This window comes from Oryctolagus cuniculus, chromosome 11 (assembly GCF_964237555.1).
Source record: "Oryctolagus cuniculus chromosome 11, mOryCun1.1, whole genome shotgun sequence".
Classification (NCBI taxonomy): Eukaryota; Metazoa; Chordata; class Mammalia; order Lagomorpha; family Leporidae; genus Oryctolagus; species Oryctolagus cuniculus.
Genome location: NC_091442.1, coordinates 105,760,140 through 105,778,435, shown reverse-complemented (window position 1 = coordinate 105,778,435; position 18,296 = coordinate 105,760,140). Strand labels below are relative to the sequence as shown.

Genomic DNA, 18,296 nt, shown 5'->3' with positions numbered 1-18,296 from the left:
TGAGATCTAGGCTCATCTGAGCCTTGGCTCAGGCGGAGGAGGAATCAACCCTGAATCCTCTCCTCTACCCCAGCGTGGTCAGGTGGACACCATCAGGTCAGTGTCAGGTAAGAATACAGACAGAGTCTTCTCTAACAAGGAACGCATTCTTTATCTGCTTGCTGTGTGTCTGGGGCTTGGCTAGATTCTGTCTGTATATTACTTCCTTTTGTCTTCATGATCTCACTCCTTATTGTTCAGATGGGGATGGCAAAGCTGAAAGAGATTCATTAACTTGTCACGGTCGGTCATGTAATGGGTAGAAGGTGACATAATCTGATTTTAAACTCATTTGTTTAGCTCTAGGCTAAGGGCTGGAGGGCACAGGAAGGCCCAGGACTCAGTGTCTCATTCTCTCCATCTGATGATTAAGTCCTGGGCTTTGACCCTGCCCCCAGGCATCGGTCTCATCTCCAGTGGAAATGGACCCCAGGGACTCCAAGCTGATACCGCCACCAGATCAGAGGTTCTATCTCTTTACAATAAAGTTAGCCAGGGTTTGTAATTGAATCTCACTAGTTCTGAATAAGGACATGGGTCAATCTCTCAGCCAGTCACTGTGGTTAGGGAAAATGAGACATCCTCATTGGCTAGGTCTGGTCATATACCAGCTCTGAAGAAAGGGGTGGAGCTTCCTTTCATCTGACTGTCTCTGACTAAGAAGGGAGGAGGATGCTTTACTGGAAGAATGAGGAACAGAGAGTGGGACCTGGAACAGCCAATGTTAACTGGGGTCACATCTTGGAACCCAGATGTTGCCATCTCTTGAAATTTGTTGCAGAAATAGCAGATGGTTTCCTTTACATTGAGAATCAGTTATGCTGATAATGACCAATTTTACAACGATTATTACTTGTCAGTACCACTGGTAGGTACTTTATCCGTGGTGCAAGAGTGCCTCAAAAAGTTTGAGGTAATATGGAATTAAAAAATGAGTTTATTTTGACAAAATAAATCAAATCCATGTTTTCTCACTCACTGATGAGGTGAATGAGAAATTCATATTTCTGTGAATTTTTTGAAGACCAGTCATATTTATTTTAATTTTACCTATGCCCTGCTAAGTTAGGTATTATTAGCTCTTGTAAGAGCTGCACGCACTGAAGCTCTGAGTGGTTCACTGAAAGGGTTGAGGCCATACATCTAGGACATGGCAGGCTGAGTACTGACGTTGTCTTAGTTTCCAGACTCTAGTACCCACTCAGGCAGGGCCTTGCCTGTTAGTCTTTCACCATTCCCAGTGCCCCTGAGCTTGTCTTGCTTTCCAGTCTCAAGCAAAAATCTATCCGCCAGCGCCATGGCTCACTTGGCTAATCCTCCGCCTGCAGCGCTGGCACACCGGGTTCTAGTCCCGGTTAGGGCGCTGGATTCTGTCCCAGTTGCTCCTCTTCCAGTCTAGCTCTCTGCTGTGGCCTGGGAGTGCAGTCGAGGATGGCCCAAGTGCTTGGGTCCTGCACCCGCATGGGAGACCAGGAGAAAGCACCTGCTCCTGGCTTCAGATCAGCGCAGCGCACTGGCCATAGCGGCCACTTGGGGGGTGAACCAACAGAAAAAAGGAAGACCTTTCTCTCTGTCTCTCTCTCTCTCTCACTGTCTAACTCTGCCTGTCAAAAAAAAAAAAAATCTGTCTTCTTTCCCTAATTCCTCCCCACCTCTCTGTAGAAAACAGCAGTGACTGCGACCATGAACTTGGAGGAGTTACAGCTCTGAAAGGACAGGAGGAAACTGGTTCGCAGCCTGATGCTACTCTGTAACTCCGTGATAAACAGTTTCACTTTGTCCTAGACTTGCTGTCCCCTGTAAGGGAAACAGGCCTGCAGCCCAGGGAGCAGTCGCTGGGCTTCAAGGTCAGGCTTTGGTGTTCATTGGCTTTCACTATTCAGAACACTGCTCTGGACCTTTCCAATGACTTGTAAACAGTACTTTGCATCTGTCACCTGGGAAGCTTCCGAAGCCCCAGATGCCTGAGTCTTCTCTTCTCCAACACACTCAGGACCTCTAGGGCAGGATCCAGCATATGTAGAAGTGTAGGCAAGAGTGTCTTCTATCTTAGCACCAATTTATTTATTCATTTGTTCATCCCCCTTTGTTCCAATATTCATTTATTTATGCTTGATTTAGCATTATTTATTTTTTTTTAATTTGACAGGTAGAGTTTGATTTTAATTTGACAGTGATAGAGAGAGAGAGAGAGAGAGAGAGAGAGAGAGAGAGAAAGGTCTTCCTTCCATTGGTTCACTCCCCAAATGGCCACTACGGCCAGCGCTGCACTGATCCGAAGCCAGGAGCCAGGTGCTTCTTCCTGGTCTCCCATGTGGGTGCAGGGACCATCCACTGCCCTCCTGGGCCACAGCAGAGAGCTGGACTGGAAGAGCAGCAGCTGGGACTACAAGCCGGCACCCATATGGGATGCCAGCGCCACAGGTGGAGGATTAACCAAGTGAGCCACGGTGCCGGCCCCAGCATTCTTTATTTTTTAATTGATAAAATTTGTATATATTTATGACATGTATTTAAATACCTTTATAGTTTTCCAGGAACAAAAAATATAAAATCTAGATAGAACAGGATATCTTGAACCCATAGTCCACCTGTCCAATACAGTTTAATCTGCAACTATAATTACTTAAGTTGACATAATACAAGGCACTGCAGTTGCTTTATCTGAATTTAGATGTCTGAGCTTAGAGGATGTAATCTTCAGTTGGCAGAGTCCCCCCTGTCTTTATTGGTTGTTTTACACCATTATGTTTATTTTCTGCCCGGCCCTTGAAGGTAAGTGAATTTCCACCTGGGCAAACAATTGGAGAGTTAGAAGAGCAGAAAAGCCCAGTCATTTCTCAAAATCTGCAGTGTAACTGATGAGGTGAGTGCTTATTCCCTTGCTGAACCAAATCACTGTTTCATGTGAGAAGCCCAAGCGGCAATGTTTCCTATATTAAAGGGTAGAATTTTCCTCTTTCAGATAAGATATGAAACCCACCAGAGTCAGTGGTGGCAGCTCACAGATACCAAACCTATTTCTGCTTAACCCTCACTTGCGCTTTCAGCCCTCACCTTGCCCTGCTGGAAGCACAGAATTTTTTTCGTGCTTGTGTTCTAGTGGGCAGCCTATTCCTCGAGTGGAATACACGGAGGAAGAGAAGAAGACATGGGGCACGGTGTTCAAGACCCTGAAGTCCTTGTACAAAACCCATGCTTGCTACGAATACAACCACATTTTTCCACTTCTGGAAAAGTACTGTGGCTTCCGTGAAGATAACATTCCCCAGCTGGAAGATGTTTCTCAGTTCCTGCAGAGTAAGTCCACATCAGGTTCAAAGGCCCAGCAGGGAGTGGGGGTGGAAAGGCGAAGGGAGGACAAATACAAAGAGGTGAGGGTGAGTGTGCTTGGGGTAAGGCACCCTGCTTGATTCTCGCAGGAAGAGCTGAATCGTACCGTGGTCTGCCTTCCCTCTGGTCTCTGCTGTCAATCTACTTCCATCCAAGCAAATAGGAATGAGTTTGCCATTCCAGGCCCCTGAAAAGTATTTTCTTTACTACTCTAAGCCCTGGGTATGCCTGGTCAGAGCTCTCCTTGCAACTCCTGTTGTGTTAAGAGATGGCTGTAGCCAGAATGCACATATCTGTAAGTGCTCTTACAGAAATGCACCATTTGTGGGGAAGTGCCAAGATCTCTGAGCTCTGAGTCTGTGCATCTGGTAGGAATCTTGCCTTGCATCCTCTCTGCCTGGGTGAACCTGTCTCAATTTTCTTACCTGTCAAGTGGAGGCTGTATCAGCTGTTCAACTTTTCTCACAGGCCGATAGTGAGGATGCAATGGGATATTGCATATTATGGCAAATAGCACAGTGCTGCACATGTAGCAGGTACTCAGTGAAGTCTGCCTGAGTTAGAATCTGAGTAACTCAGTGGGGTGAATATGGTATCTAGGTTGTAGCTTTACTACAGAACTTCCAGGGAAGATAGGTGTTCTTTCCACCAGGAAGGCAGCAATTCAGCAAAACTGAAACAAAACAGTCAGCCATCTACTACATGCCATGTAGCGTGAGGAAAGGTAGGGTGACGTAGAACAGGTGTCAGAAATGAAGAATTTCCTATGCATTAGAATTGTGCAGAGGTAGGTAGCTGGAGTAAGGAGCCAGTGAATTACATATCTGGAGGGAAATTGTAGAAGGATGAGTTGATAATAGGCTAGATGACTTTGTGTCCCTTATCCATTTAAAGAATCTTCTAAGCTAAGGCAAGGAATGAGAATCCACACAGAGTTAGCTCCAGCCTGGAAATACAGAGAATATGAGAGAGAAACAAAGGAATCCTAAACATATTTTCCCCTAATCATCCAGGTCACCACAAGTTAGTAACACTAGCAGTTGGAGAGTTACATAACTGTAATTAAGAGAACAGACTCGGAAACCTGACCACCTGTGGCTTGTTTCCTTGTTTCCTCTCTGTGTCTCAGCTTTCCCAAGTGTAAAGTGAGGCTCATAGGATTGTCTGCCTCATAGGCTTATTGAGAGGGTTGGTGTATGCAAAGTGCTCAGAACAGTTGTTTGACATATGGTAGGTAATATATAATGTTAGCTATGACTATCATATATCATCATGACCACTGTCATCCTTCTTCCAAATTTGGAACAAATTGACAGAAAGATACAGAAACCAGAGAAAGCAGATACAGGAACAAGAAAAGGTCCACAGAAAGCTATTTGAAGAATGTGATATAGATGTATAGCCAAAATGGGCTTCTAGTATTTTATCCCCTTTGTTTCCTGCTAATTCACAATGAATGGCCCACTACCATGGCGAAGAGCACACCAGAATGTGCTCTTCTGTGGATAGTCAAGAGGGAAAGAACATACAGAAAGGGTTACGTGAAGAATATTCATTTCCTCTTCCTCAGTTCTCCAGTCAGAGAAGTCACTTCTCCTTATGGGGTGGGAGTGTGAGGCGCAGTACAGAATTCTGGGAGTCCTCCTTCCACATTCTTGCCCCCTGGGAAGCAGAGTGAAAGTTGGCTTCACATTCTGGAAATCCAAGAAGTACTGAATGCATGTTTAGCCTTAACAAACACTAATGAAAGCTAGGATTTTGGGGTGTTTCTGATGTGCTAGACTTTGGGCTAAGTTATTTCATAGTCATTAGCACTTTTGATCCCAGGAACATTCCCAAGAAGTTTGTATTTATGTTTTTTACATGAGGAAACTAAGCTCAAGTGTGTGTGTGTGTGTGTGTGTGTGTGTGTGTGTGATGCAAATCACCTGTCTAGAAGGCAGTGGGACAGAGATTTGAAGTAAAGTCTCTTTGGCATCAGGGCCCATGCTTCTAGGAAGTTGCACATGTGAGAGCCATTTCTGTGTTTCAGGCCCTCTGGCTCCATTGCGATGGGCTTTAAGTTATCTTTTTTTTTTCTTTGCTTCCCAGCATGCACTGGTTTCCGCCTCCGACCGGTGGCTGGCCTGCTTTCCTCTCGGGATTTCTTAGGTGGCCTGGCCTTCCGAGTCTTCCACTGCACACAGTACATCAGACATGGGTCCAAGCCCATGTTCACACCTGAACCGTGAGTAATGCTCTCTGCTACCAGTTGCCTGGTGAGCTCCCTCTTGCTGCTCCAGGAATTTGGGTTCATTGCAGGACTAGTCGCTGGGATTCTTTGATGGTCATACTAACAAAGAAACCCATCTATTCTGGACATTTCCTCTGTCCAAATAGACTGCACTTGTGGGACGTTCAGACCTCCCCAGCCCATGGGAGTAAGAGGTCCCATTTAAGCTCCAAAGTCAGAGCTGTGAAGTTCCATATGGGAACAGGAATAAGAGGCAACCAAGCTATCCCAACACCTAAAGGTACATCTACCTGATTCTAACCTTTCTTGGCCTAGAGGTAGAGTGGCTGACTACTAGACTTCTCCTTAGTCAACATCTTGGTCAAAATGAATACAATTATGGAAAAAATAGGATGCCCCAAATTATTCTTCTCACCCACAAAGTTCATTGCTACAAATCAGAATAGGCCTGCTCCTAATGGATTTGGCACTTGCAGTATCAAACAAAGGTCGCTTTTCTTCTCTGCTTGCTGTGCTCTTCCAGATTAAGGGTACAGCAGTTTTCTTTTTAGGTTGCCACTGGGAATAACTCAGCATATTGTGTCTGCCTAGGGAAACAAATACCAAGATGAGGACTTCGGGTGGAAGTATTCATGACACACAGCTCACTTAGGCGTTAGAGAGGATGCTCCTACAGATACTGGCTCACCTGTCCTGTCCTGAACACACTGGTCATACCTCTAAGACCCGTCTGTGACTGGTGTACTCTTCCTAGTGCCTCCTCTTTGCTTTTCTTTCCACTTCTCCCTCTTCTTCCTTTCTCTTATGTCTTTTTTTTTTTTCACCTGACAGCAAGCTCAGTATATCATTCATTTTGGGAAGTTAAGTCATAAGCCTAAATGAGTTGCTTTCCTTCTTTCTACTCATTCCTTTTGTTTAAACACTGCTAGTTTGGCTAAACCCTCCTCCCCACAAAGGTCCACGATTTCTGTCTTCCAGAGACATCTGCCATGAGCTACTGGGACATGTGCCTTTGTTTTCAGATCGGAGCTTTGCCCAGTTTTCCCAGGTAAGGTATACATCTCTTTAGCTTTCTGGTTAAAGGTCTGGGAGCTGGATTGCTCAAATGAGTTTAACTCAGGAAGAGACCCTGGGACTCTACAAGAGTAGAAACCATTTGCAGTTCTATAATGCCACCCAAGAAAGGTGTGTGGTCCTATGTAGCTAGTTAAATATCCATTCCAGGAACCACAGCATAGGGTTGGATGATGACTCATCTTCTGAATCATATGTGTGATGCTGAATTTGTAATCTCCTTTGTCCTCTCAGGGATAATTTAAGTCTTTTCATCCACAAAAGTCTCTGGTTCTGGGCAGAAGTCACCTCACCTTCTAAATTCTCTTATTACTTCCACTCGCCCATCTTCAGAGCCTTTTCCTCTTTTTACTTTATCAGGAATTCATTTGTGTGTATGATTGAATTACATAAGATTCTATTTGCCAATTATCCAGTACCAATAGTAACGGTTGATAAACAAACAGAAGGGATCAAATGTTTTAACACCATCATCAAAGCAGCAACCTAGCTCCTGGTTCATCTTTCACAGTGGTGAGCAAGGGCAAAACAAAAAAAAAAATTGCTTCGTGGTGAGTAAAATAATTTTGCAAATTCTCTCTAGTGACTAAGAAGAATCCTAAAACCATAGCTGAGTACCTGGTATCCTGGGAAGATTGAAGTGGCAGCGGTGATACAGCCCTACCCTGCCACTGACCAGCTGTGTAATCTGGAGCAAGTTACCAGAACACCCTCTACCTCAGTTTCCAAAGATGTGACTCAGGATCAAATGAAATAAGATCAAATGGAATGGCCTATGAGCAAATGCTGGGTCAACCCTGAATGTCAGAGTAATGGGATTGCTTGTGAATATTAGAAACATTTCCCTCAGTTGCAGTAAATAAGTATTTATACTGTTAAAGAGGCTACCACTTGGTATTTGAAACAATCAAACATAAAGTGAGACCTATTGCTTGTTAAGTAAGGGAGAACTGTACTTGTGAAATGTGTCCTCTCTAAGCAAACTTTATGTGAAGCTTTGGGAATTATGGGGTTCAGAGACTGCTAGATTGGTAGAAATGATAGTGTTTAGGGATTGGTTGAACTTTTAACTGTGAAAGTATCACTGTTAGCCTTCAGAAATGTTATTACTGCTGCCAAGCTGTTGTGGACTGTTTGGGACACTTAAACATGGGACTTGTTATTGTGGTCAAAGAATGATCAGCTTTCTCTTCAGAGAATAGGAACTTTTTATGCTAACAATAAGAAGTTACTCTGCACAGTCAGTGGCTATGTGGCAATCCTCCTTAAGCCATTTACCATTTAGAAACTCTAAAATGAAATGTACAATTGTTCAGGTCAACAGGGAGGAGATATAAGACCATCAATATCACATAGTTCCAACTTTAATGTGATAGCCCAAGTCAGTGAGTCATTTTGGAATGATGGTCCTTTTTGTTCTAGATGCAGGACTTGCATGCCACTGAAGTGCATGATGGGATAGAACAGAGTCTGGGGAATTATTGTAAATATTGGAACCCCTTGCTTTGGCAAGCTCTTAATTCACAAATAATGGCAACTAAAGTAACAGGGCACCATTTTGAGTTTATTAATTATTTTGGTTAAACCCAGGACTGTGGCAGGTTTGGACTGCTGGATGGAGTAGAGATGAGATAAGGACAAAAGTGAGTCAAGCTAAGAATTGGTCTGAACTTGGTTTACTCTAAATCAGGTGGCTTTTTAAATAAGATCTATTATTTTTAAAAACATTTATTTATTTATTTATTTGAAAGAGGAAAGAGGAAGAGAAAGAGAGAAAGAGAAAGAGAGAAAGAGAGAGAGAGAGAGAGAGAGAGAGAGAGATCTTTCATCTACTGATTCATGTTCCAAATGGCTGCAACTGCCAGGCATGGGTCAGGCTGCAGCCAGGAGCCAGGAACTCCATCATGGTCTCACATGTGGGTGGCAGGAATGCAAGTTCTTGCAGCATCCTCTACTGCCTTCCCAGGCACATCTTCGGGAAACTGGATCAGAAGCAGATCAGCTGGGACTCGAACCAGCACTCCCACATGTAATGCTGGCATTGCAAGTGGCTGTTTAACTCGTACCACAACACCAGTCCCAGATGGCATTTTTTATGCATAATCTGGGCCAGGCACAGGGAGGGATTCAGAGATGCAACCATGAGTCTCATGCTTCAACGAGAGTCCAAGTGTCCATGCTCCTCTCTGTCTGCACTCATTCCTTCAGTGATATCACCCGATCTCATGGCTTTAAGTACCATCTCTACTCTCTTGATCACATTCATTTCTTCATCTCTAACTTTAACCTCAAAATACAGACTTGAATATCTACCCAACTATCTATTTAATGTTTCTACTTAGATGCCCACTGGACTTTGCTATCATCCTGCCCTCAACTTAATTCTGGATCTTCTCACTCAAACCTTCTTTCCCCAGAGACCTCTCCATATCAGTCCATGGCAACCCCATCCTTCCAGTAATTTGGAGATATTATTGACACTTCTCTCTCTTACTCTACAATCAGAAAATTCTCTGTGCTCTACAGTCAAAATACGTGACCATTTCATATCACATCCACTGCAATTAATCTTGTCTCAGTCACTGCTGTTTCCCACCCTGGTGACTGCAGCCACATCCTCAGTAGTGTTGTGCCTCTGGCTTTGACTCCGTGGGGTTTGCTCTCACACAGTGTTCAGAGTAAATCTTTGATGATGCAAGTCAAATCATGTCTACCTCTCTGCTCAAAATCCTGCAATGGGTCCCCATCTCGTTGGAAAGTAAAGCCCGAGCCTTCCACTATCTGGCTCTGTATCCCTCTTGGTCATCACCTACCACTGCCACCTCACTTACTCTGTCCAAGCCACACTATCTTTCCACGTTCCTTGAACATTTTCCTTCTTTAGGTAGGTTTGGTACTGGCTTACAGTAGGCTTCCCTCAGATGTCAGCAGACAAACAAACCTCATTTTCTGCCAAGTATTCACCCTTTGACGCTCATCTTCTCACTGATGCTTACCTTGGGGCCCTATATAAAATGTCAGCCTGAGCCTGATATTTTGGAACTTGTGACTCCCCTTGTCCCTTTCTTTTATTATTTTATCTTTCCAAAGAACCTATTACCTTCTCACGTTCCTGAGTGTATGTTTATTTTGTACTGTCTGTCTCCACTAAAAAGCACAAGATCAACGGTCTGTATGGATTTTGCACACTGTCAGTCATATGGGTGTCACTCAATAAATACTTTTCAATGAACACATGCATTAGGAGAGTTACAATACACAAACATACACATACGTGCACACACACACATGGCAGGCTGGAACAAATGCTGTTCAAGAGAGAGACCACTAGAAGAATTCTGGAATGGAGCTGTGATGAGAAGTGAACCACAACATATCAGACTCTAACTTTGTTCATATCCGGACAGACATCAATCACATATTTGCAGTCCTCCTGTGCTGTTGTCATGTTACATGATGAAAAGTCATCTGGATACTTTGGGAATGTTCCACTTGTGCTGCGGGGGAGCACCGAGCTCAAGTCAAAAGATGAAGTTTTAGACAACAACTCACTATGTGGCCATGCGCTTTCTCTGTGCCTCAGTTTACTCATTTTTAAATTGAACACAAATGACCAAGTGATGGTGAAAGGGTTTTCCTGTACTTGTGACTCTGTGATAGGTGGCCAGGGAAGACTTGACAGGACTATTAGGGTGTTTCTGCTCCCTCTTCAGGCATATGGCCACAAAACACCATCCTATAGTCATATAGTCAAGTGCCGGGTTGGTACCAAGAGTAAAGTTTGAAGATGGATATGCCTGCACTGTGTTAGTGACTATTTCTCCACAATTGCAGGAAATCGGCCTTGCCTCTCTGGGTGCACCTGATGAATACATTGAGAAACTTGCCACAGTAAGTTTATTCACTCCCTGGGTGGGTGGTGGAAGTGCTCTTGGCCATATTCTTTAAATCTTTGAAACTTTGTACTTCCCATGGAAGCCAGGTGATTGGGAGGAAAAAATCAGATTATGGTAGGTTACATTTGCACAACTGGAACTTCACATTTTGATTTCTCCTTAATGGTTGGATTTTGAAATCAGCTGCATGCAAATGTTTAAACATAACTTTAAACATAGTATCTTTTTAAAAAGATTTATTTATTTTACTTGAAAGTCAGAGTTACACAGAGAGAGAATGAGAGGCAGAGAGAGAGAGAGGTCTTCCATCCGCTGGTTCATTCCCCAGATGGCTGCGATGGCCGGAGCTGCGCCGATCCGAAGCCAAGAGCCAGGAACTTCTTCTGGGCCTCCCACGTGGGTGCAGGGGCTCACGGACTTGGGTCATCCTCCACTGCTATCCCAGGGCACAGCAAAGAGCTGGATCAGAAGAGGAGCAGCCGGGACCAGAACCGGTGCCCATATGGGATGCCGGCGCTTCAGGCAAGGGCGTTAACCTGCTGTGCCACCGCGCCGGCCCCTAAACATAGTATCTTGAAAACACTAGCAGTCTATTATAATAACCCTCAGAGTCCTTGGGCAAAATATGGTGTATTAAATTATTCTGAATTTACAGCCTTGAGAAGGGAATATTTACAACTCCAACTTTTCATGGGAGGGAATGAGATTTTTCCTTTCTTGGCCACATAGTGAAAATAAGGGCTATCTTTCTCCTTACTACACACCTCCCTCTTACAAGTGATTCTTATGACAGCCATTGAAGTATCAACTCTACATAGTACATGGTTTACCTTTTTTACCCTCCTTTCCAATTTCAGCACAATCTCCAGCTACAAAGACAAATTTCTTTAGAAATGTATTTTGTTTATTTATTACCTTTTTTACTTTAAAGGCAGAGATAGAAAGACATAAAGATAGAGATGGAGAGTAAGGTTGATGGAGAGAGAGGGAGAGGAAGAGAGGAGGGAGGGAAGGAGGGAATGGGGATTCAACAGGCTAAAGGATAAAGTGTGACCCAGAACATGGAGAGATAGTCCCAGTTCACACTAATTCAGATAACAGACCTGCACAGACACTCACTTTGGCCATCTTGTCCTTGACTCTGGGGCGTCTGCTGCCTTTCCTTTCCTTGGAACATGCTCTCAGATTTACTTTCCATTCCAGATCTACTGGTTTACTGTGGAGTTTGGACTCTGCAAACAAGGAGATTCTATAAAGGCATATGGTGCTGGGCTCCTGTCATCCTTCGGTGAACTACAGGTATGACCCAACAGGAACAAAGGATGAATTTCTTATTCTTATTCTCTGGGTAAAGTTGAAATCTCATTGACATCTATTTTGAGATGCAAGCTGGGAGCTCATCCTCCAGTTATTGGTACCTTAGTACCATAATTTGATCATAGCTGCAGATGTTAGTGATAGTGAGTGAACTACCTAGGTTTCTAAGGAGAAACCTCCTGGCCCCATGCTTGGACCGTGCACATGACTTCATATGATGAAAACACATTCCAGAGAATGTGGTTGGCCCCCACATCATCTACTTATCACCTTACTTGGAAGAGACTGGAATGAATTACTCCTTATTTTGTCTGTGGGCTTTAGATAATCAATGAAAGGTATAATTGCTATATGTAAAATAACTTTGTGCATTGCATTTGGGCTGGGATGTGGGAAAAATCAGGTTGAGATGAATGAAGGTGCACAGATGATCAATGGGTTGCAACTGGGACCACCTATCCTGCTTTAACAGTGAAAACTGTTCACTTGGTGCCTACAGTACTGCTTATCAGGCAAGCCGAAGCTGCTCCCCCTGGAACTGGAGAAGACAGCCATCCAGGAGTACCCTGTCACAGAATTCCAACCCCTATATTATGTGGCTGAGAGTTTTATGGATGCCAAGGAGAAAGTGAGGTGAGGTGGTGACCAAGGTGGATCATTAGCCCTGCAGTCTCCTGATGCAGGTTGATGGCATTGATCTCTGGTTGGTTGGTCCAGAGATTACACAACAGCGAGTTTGTGCAGCAGAGAGCTTGTCTCACCATCTTCTCTACCCTCATTCTCTTCTACCCTGTTGAGAGTCTGGACATGCCAGTCTCTGCAAACAACCCTGATTCTTGGCCCATGTTCCATGTGGACACCATGTGCAGTTACTAAACCCTCTTGTGAGTGGCTATGAAAGTTCCCTCAACCAAATCAGAGACATCTTCCAACCTCGAGAATTTTTCTCACTTCATTTTTCTGTAAATCTACATGTGTGTGTGTATGTGTGTGTGTGTGTGTATCTATCCAACTAATGTTAAATCTACCCATCTCCGCAATTTATTTTTCCTCCTTAGCACATATTAACTTCTAATGTAGTATGCACTTTAGACTGTATGAGGGCTTTTATGTTTTCTGCTCTTCACCCATCCCTTAGATCAATTCCTGATAGAGTAAATACTCAAAAAGTAATTGGTAAAGGCATCAACCTCAGAGGCATTTCACAAGAGCCTGATGGAATGGTACCAGGACTCTGAGACTCTTGGCCTCCTGAGCTGAAAATTGTGTCTATGATCTATTTGAACAACCTTCAACCAGATCTTTATACAAGCAGGAGACAAGCCAGGTCAGCCTGGACATGGATATCCTGATACTCATTATTGTTACCATTTTTGAAAAACGCTTGTCAATGGTGGACTGTAGACATGGCATACAGCCCTTTGGGATCTTATGAAGTGGATCATGCTAGCTTTCAATACACTGGGCTTAGGTAATTAAAGGTAAAATGATGTTCCACAAGTGTGCTTTGTTAGGCTCAAAGTGACTCCCTTTTCCCCCGCTCTGTCCAGGACACTCAGTCCTTCTTGCCCTGTTCTCTAGTTCTCTCCTAAATTCTACCCATTCAAGTAGCCTGCCTCCCTTCAGCTACAAAGGCTCCATTGTGCCATCCTAGGGTCCTCTTCAGCTATGTGATTTTTGGTAGAGTAGTGCATTACCCCACCCAGGTAATTAATTATTACTATTAATCGTAATGGATAGTTCATGTTTAGCAACTGTTGTACACTGAACACTGTTCTAAGTACTTTTATGTGCAATTCATTCTTCACTCCAGCCTGGGGTTTTGGTTTCAGGAACTTCGCTGCCACAATTCCTCGACCCTTCTCAGTTCGTTATGACCCATACACTCAAAGGATTGAGATCTTGGATAATACCCAGCAGCTTAAGATTTTGGCTGACTCCATAAACAGTAAGTCACTTTATAGCCTATGAGGCTGTTCTCTTACCCAGAAACAAAGTGTTTTGTTTTCTTATGTTCACTATTTGAACAATGAGAAATTTATTAAATATTGAGTTAAGCAGAAAAGTATCTCCATGTAAGCCATGGGTCATTGAGGAAGAAAAACTTGGCCAAAAGGCCAGAATTGCCTTGGGTGTTCTTTCTCCTTTGACCTTCCTAGATTCTACCCAACCCCTACTGTCATACCACCTTCAACACCTGGCCTGCCACTGCCATGTGCTCTCTGTCCTTTGCTTCTCCATCCCTTCCTTCTACTCTACATACAAGTCCTGCTGACACTATTGTGCCTGGAATCTCATCCCTTAATAGCAAGGACCTGTCTATTTTATCAGCCATCCAGTAGCTAATTTAATGATCTTCGGTAATAAGGATATTGTAATAGTTGTCTTTAGAATTTAGGGTTATCTTATTCATCACCTGATTCTTTCTGTTGCCCTTTGTATTCCATTCAGCAATATTGTTCACCATGTAATTCCCATACTCTCTCCTGGCCTTTGCCATTGTAGTTCTTTATGTTGAAAATACTCCCCTTTCCACTCCTGTTTAGAGATGTCCACCTCCAGTTCATATTTTAAGTGTTGCATAGATATCTCCTTTTGTAGGAAGACGTACTACGTCTTTGCATTCCGGTAGATACCTCTCTCAGAGGAGTTATCATTAGACTGTTTTGTAGTTATTTGCTTATCTGTCTCCATAAGTAGACCTGAGCAGAGAGTCATGTCAGGTTCACTATCAAACACCCAGCATCCATCCATGTTCCTAAAAACTGTAGAAGGGATTTAAGAGCTATAGAACAGGTAGATGGAACTAACAAAAGTATAGCCAGAGGGAGGAATTCTAGGCAAGATTTGGAAGTCCTTGTGTTATATAGTGGCACCAAAGTCTAAAAGGTAAAGTGGGCTTGAATTTCCTTTAATAGGCCTCTGATACTGCCGAAAGCCATAGTCAGCCCTGGCTATTACAGTCATTCCCCATTTTTTATGGCTACCTGTAATCATCTTTTTGGAAAAGCACAAGGCTGGATACTCAAGTGGAGATTTGTTCTCTGAAGAAGTCAACCAGGTGCCCTAGAGGCTGGGATGAAAGACACAGGGGTCAGATCATAACCATTTTCTCTCTGTTTCTCATTTCCTCTGAAAAGACAACAAAATCTCCATAAGCTATTGCCTGTAAAGGAGGTTTTAAAAGCACAGAATAACAAATTTAGAAACTGAAAGATTCTTAAGAGATACGTGTCCTTATGTAAGACCTCATTGTCCCTCTTCACCTATGTCTTCTCAAGATCTAGGAAGGAGGGAGGCTTGCCCATCTCTAAGGCTCCTTCCAGCCCTTTGAATAGTCTCTATCCCTGTGGTCCATGGGCTTGTGAGAGCATGGCATAAATAGAAGTAGCTGCATTGTACATTAGACCAGTGGTCTAATGATCTAGACTAGGTTATGTTCGCAGGCCATGTAGTTTCAAATTTTAGTATGTGTCAGGATCATTTGGAGGGCCAGTTAAAAACTAGTAGTCCTGAGTCATAATCCCAGGCTAAATCTTTGTTGAATTTTTGGGGTTTATATTGGTAACAATAACTCTGGTGATTCTGACATAGGAGGTTTGTGTAAACCACACTTTTAGGTTGACTTAACTCCTTGAAGCCTCTATGAACAGTCACATGAAGCAAAAAAATGCAGCTAGTGATTTTCCTGGGGGGAAACTATTAATTGCTTCCCTAGCTCTGTCACTTCCTCAACACCTAAGTATACCATAAAAGCCCAATTCCAATTGTCATGACTAAAATTTAAGCACCCTGAAGACTGGGATGACACTAAGCTTATCTGTGCATCCCATAGATCCCCTAGTGCTTTCAATGCAAAAGCCATTTGTTCCTTTAATTAGAGGCTCATTTTGGTCATTCTTTTTCTTTGTAGGTGAAGTTGGAATCCTTTGCAATGCTCTTCAGAAAATAAAGTGAAGCCATATACAGAATTGGTCTGTCAACTGACCATTGCTGATGGAAATCCAACTACTTATTTCATTTGAAAAAATCTGGAAAGCAAACCTGAATTTGAAATGACTATATTAAATTCTTTTGTGAACAAGATAAATGATCAACATATAAATCAAAATGATCTCAAAGGATGGTGTATTAATACTTACACAAAAACATAATGGTGGGTCTTTCAGGGTGTCTTTGATTTTTCTATGATAATTCTATATTCTCAGTTTATGTACATCATTAATGTCACATTTCTTCAAAGTTTCTTAAAATGTAGAGCCTTCTTTGTTTAAGCTCTATATAGACTTCTTGTAATTTCACATAGAAGACTCTTAAAGGAGTATATATGGCTAAATGTGAAATATCAGACTACAATAAGATTTGAATTACTGAGTTTAAAATAAATCTTAACCTACAAAGCTTGGTTTCTATTTGAGTTGATAATGATTCCAATTGCTGCTTTGTTACTGGGCCTATGTAGATTCCCTTTAATTCATCCCATTAAAATACTTACAAACATTAAAATTCTATGGAATGATATAAAACATTTTCATGTGTTTTGTTATAATCATAAATAGTACTGTGTAAGGTAATGGAATTTCCCACTTGAGCCCCACAACCCCCAGAATCATTTTTCAATTGTCAAATTTGTTTGAAGACCTTATAATATGACAGATGTTAATTAAAAATCTGGTTGGTAGATATTCAGTAAGCATTCATTGAATAAATAAGTGAAACATTACTAAACAAAATCCAATAAGAAAGTAAGAATTTTATTTGTTAGAAAAAATATTAAGGATTGCAAGATTTTTCAGTTTCAGATATTTCTTGGAATTAAATATTCCTGTTTTTGCCTTAGAAATATATTAACTGGTACACTTGTGATTTGAAGGAATGATCAGAAGCTTAGACTTCCAACACATTGCAAGGGCTTTTTGTGATAAACAAAGTCAAGTCTGGATAGCAGTAGACTTTGACTTTTGTTAAATGTGCTTTTTCTGTGAACACATGGATGTCTTGGAAGTAATGGGGAAAATAATTATGTGTTTGAGGCCATCACATTATTTTACATGTTATTTTTAGTATAAAGGATTTAAGTAATATATCTTCAAATATAGTTCTCAGACCATCACCAACAGTTAATCTTGGGTACCATTCTAGTGCTACTCAATTAGAATCTCTGGTGATGGAGCCCAGAGAGCTGCATTTTAAGTACTACATTTTATTCATTTTTTTTAATTTTTTTTTTTTGACAGGCAGAGTGGACAGTGAGAGAGAGAGAGAGACAGAGAGAAAGGTCTTCCTTTGCCATTGGTTCACCCTCCAATGGCCGCCGCGGCCAGCGCGCTGCAGCCGGCACACTGCGCTGATCCGATGGCAGGAGCCAGGTACTTATCCTGGTCTCCCATAGGGTGCAGGGCCCAAGGACTTGGGCCATCCTCCACTGCACTCCCTGGCCACAGCAGAGAGCTGGCCTGGAAGAGAGGCAACTGGGACAGAATCCGGTGCCCTGACCGGGACTAGAACCCGGTGTGCCAGCGTTGCAAGGCGCCGGCCCATTTTATTCATTTTTTTAAATTCACAGATAAATGTATTGGGTAATTAAGTTTGAGAAAACCTGACTTCTGGTGATCAATTTGCCTCTTACTTATGATGTTACTTTGGATGAGCCATTATGATTTTTTGTACCTTGATTTCACTCTAACAATGAGTTATTTAACTACAGGAAACAAGGTCCTTTCCAACCTTGAAATATGATTCAAGTGCTCACATATGTATTTAAATAACTGTCCCTGATCTACTAATAGGATGTAATTACACCTAAGTTTGATAGCAGGGAAGAAAGAGTAATTTCATATGAATGTGTCTGAGATTTAATTATTTTGAAATTGGGATTTACATGCCTATGTTTATTTTCTCATATTTGTAGAATGCAGTGAAATTTTAAATTTTATTTTGTTCAATAGAAAGGGGAGAGACAGAGAGAGAGAGAGAGAGAGAGAGAGAGAGAGAGAGATGGGCAGAGAGAGATACTTTTCATCTCTGCTATATTCCCACAATTATGCAATTAGCTCAGCCTGAACCAGGCTGAAGCCAGGAGATGAGATCAGTCTAAGTCTCCATTGTGAGCGGCAGGTGTACCATCACCTGCTGTCTCCAAGGATGTGCATTAGCAGGAAGCTAGATCCAGGAGCAGAACTGGGACTTGAACTTAGGCCCTCCAATAGGGGATGAAAGCATCCCAAATGGCGTCTTAATTGCTGCACCAAACACCCTCTACCTATGGAGCATAAATATTTTATAGTATTGTAGACCAAATTTTGAATACTGAATTTTGGGCTAGTAATGCCATTTTAATGTGTTTGAAGTTAAAGTTTAGGATTAAGTTGTGATTTTCACAAAAAGAAGCTTCATGAAAGATA

The 18,296-nt window shown here is 42.4% G+C and overlaps 1 protein-coding gene across 1 annotated transcript in view; it reads left to right on the top strand.

The window, feature by feature from the left end:
• Nucleotides 1-16,418, top strand: part of PAH (phenylalanine hydroxylase) — a 58,244-nt gene extending 41,826 nt beyond the window's left edge. Inside the window, exons 6-13 of the mRNA XM_002711296.5 lie at nucleotides 3,143-3,339; nucleotides 5,464-5,599; nucleotides 6,584-6,653; nucleotides 10,514-10,570; nucleotides 11,779-11,874; nucleotides 12,392-12,525; nucleotides 13,725-13,840; nucleotides 15,806-16,418. Coding sequence (XP_002711342.2) covers nucleotides 3,143-3,339; nucleotides 5,464-5,599; nucleotides 6,584-6,653; nucleotides 10,514-10,570; nucleotides 11,779-11,874; nucleotides 12,392-12,525; nucleotides 13,725-13,840; nucleotides 15,806-15,849 — 850 coding nt within the window. The 3' untranslated portion in view covers nucleotides 15,850-16,418. The remainder of the gene's footprint in view (nucleotides 1-3,142; nucleotides 3,340-5,463; nucleotides 5,600-6,583; nucleotides 6,654-10,513; nucleotides 10,571-11,778; nucleotides 11,875-12,391; nucleotides 12,526-13,724; nucleotides 13,841-15,805) is intronic.
• Nucleotides 16,419-18,296: the final 1,878 nt, after the last annotated feature.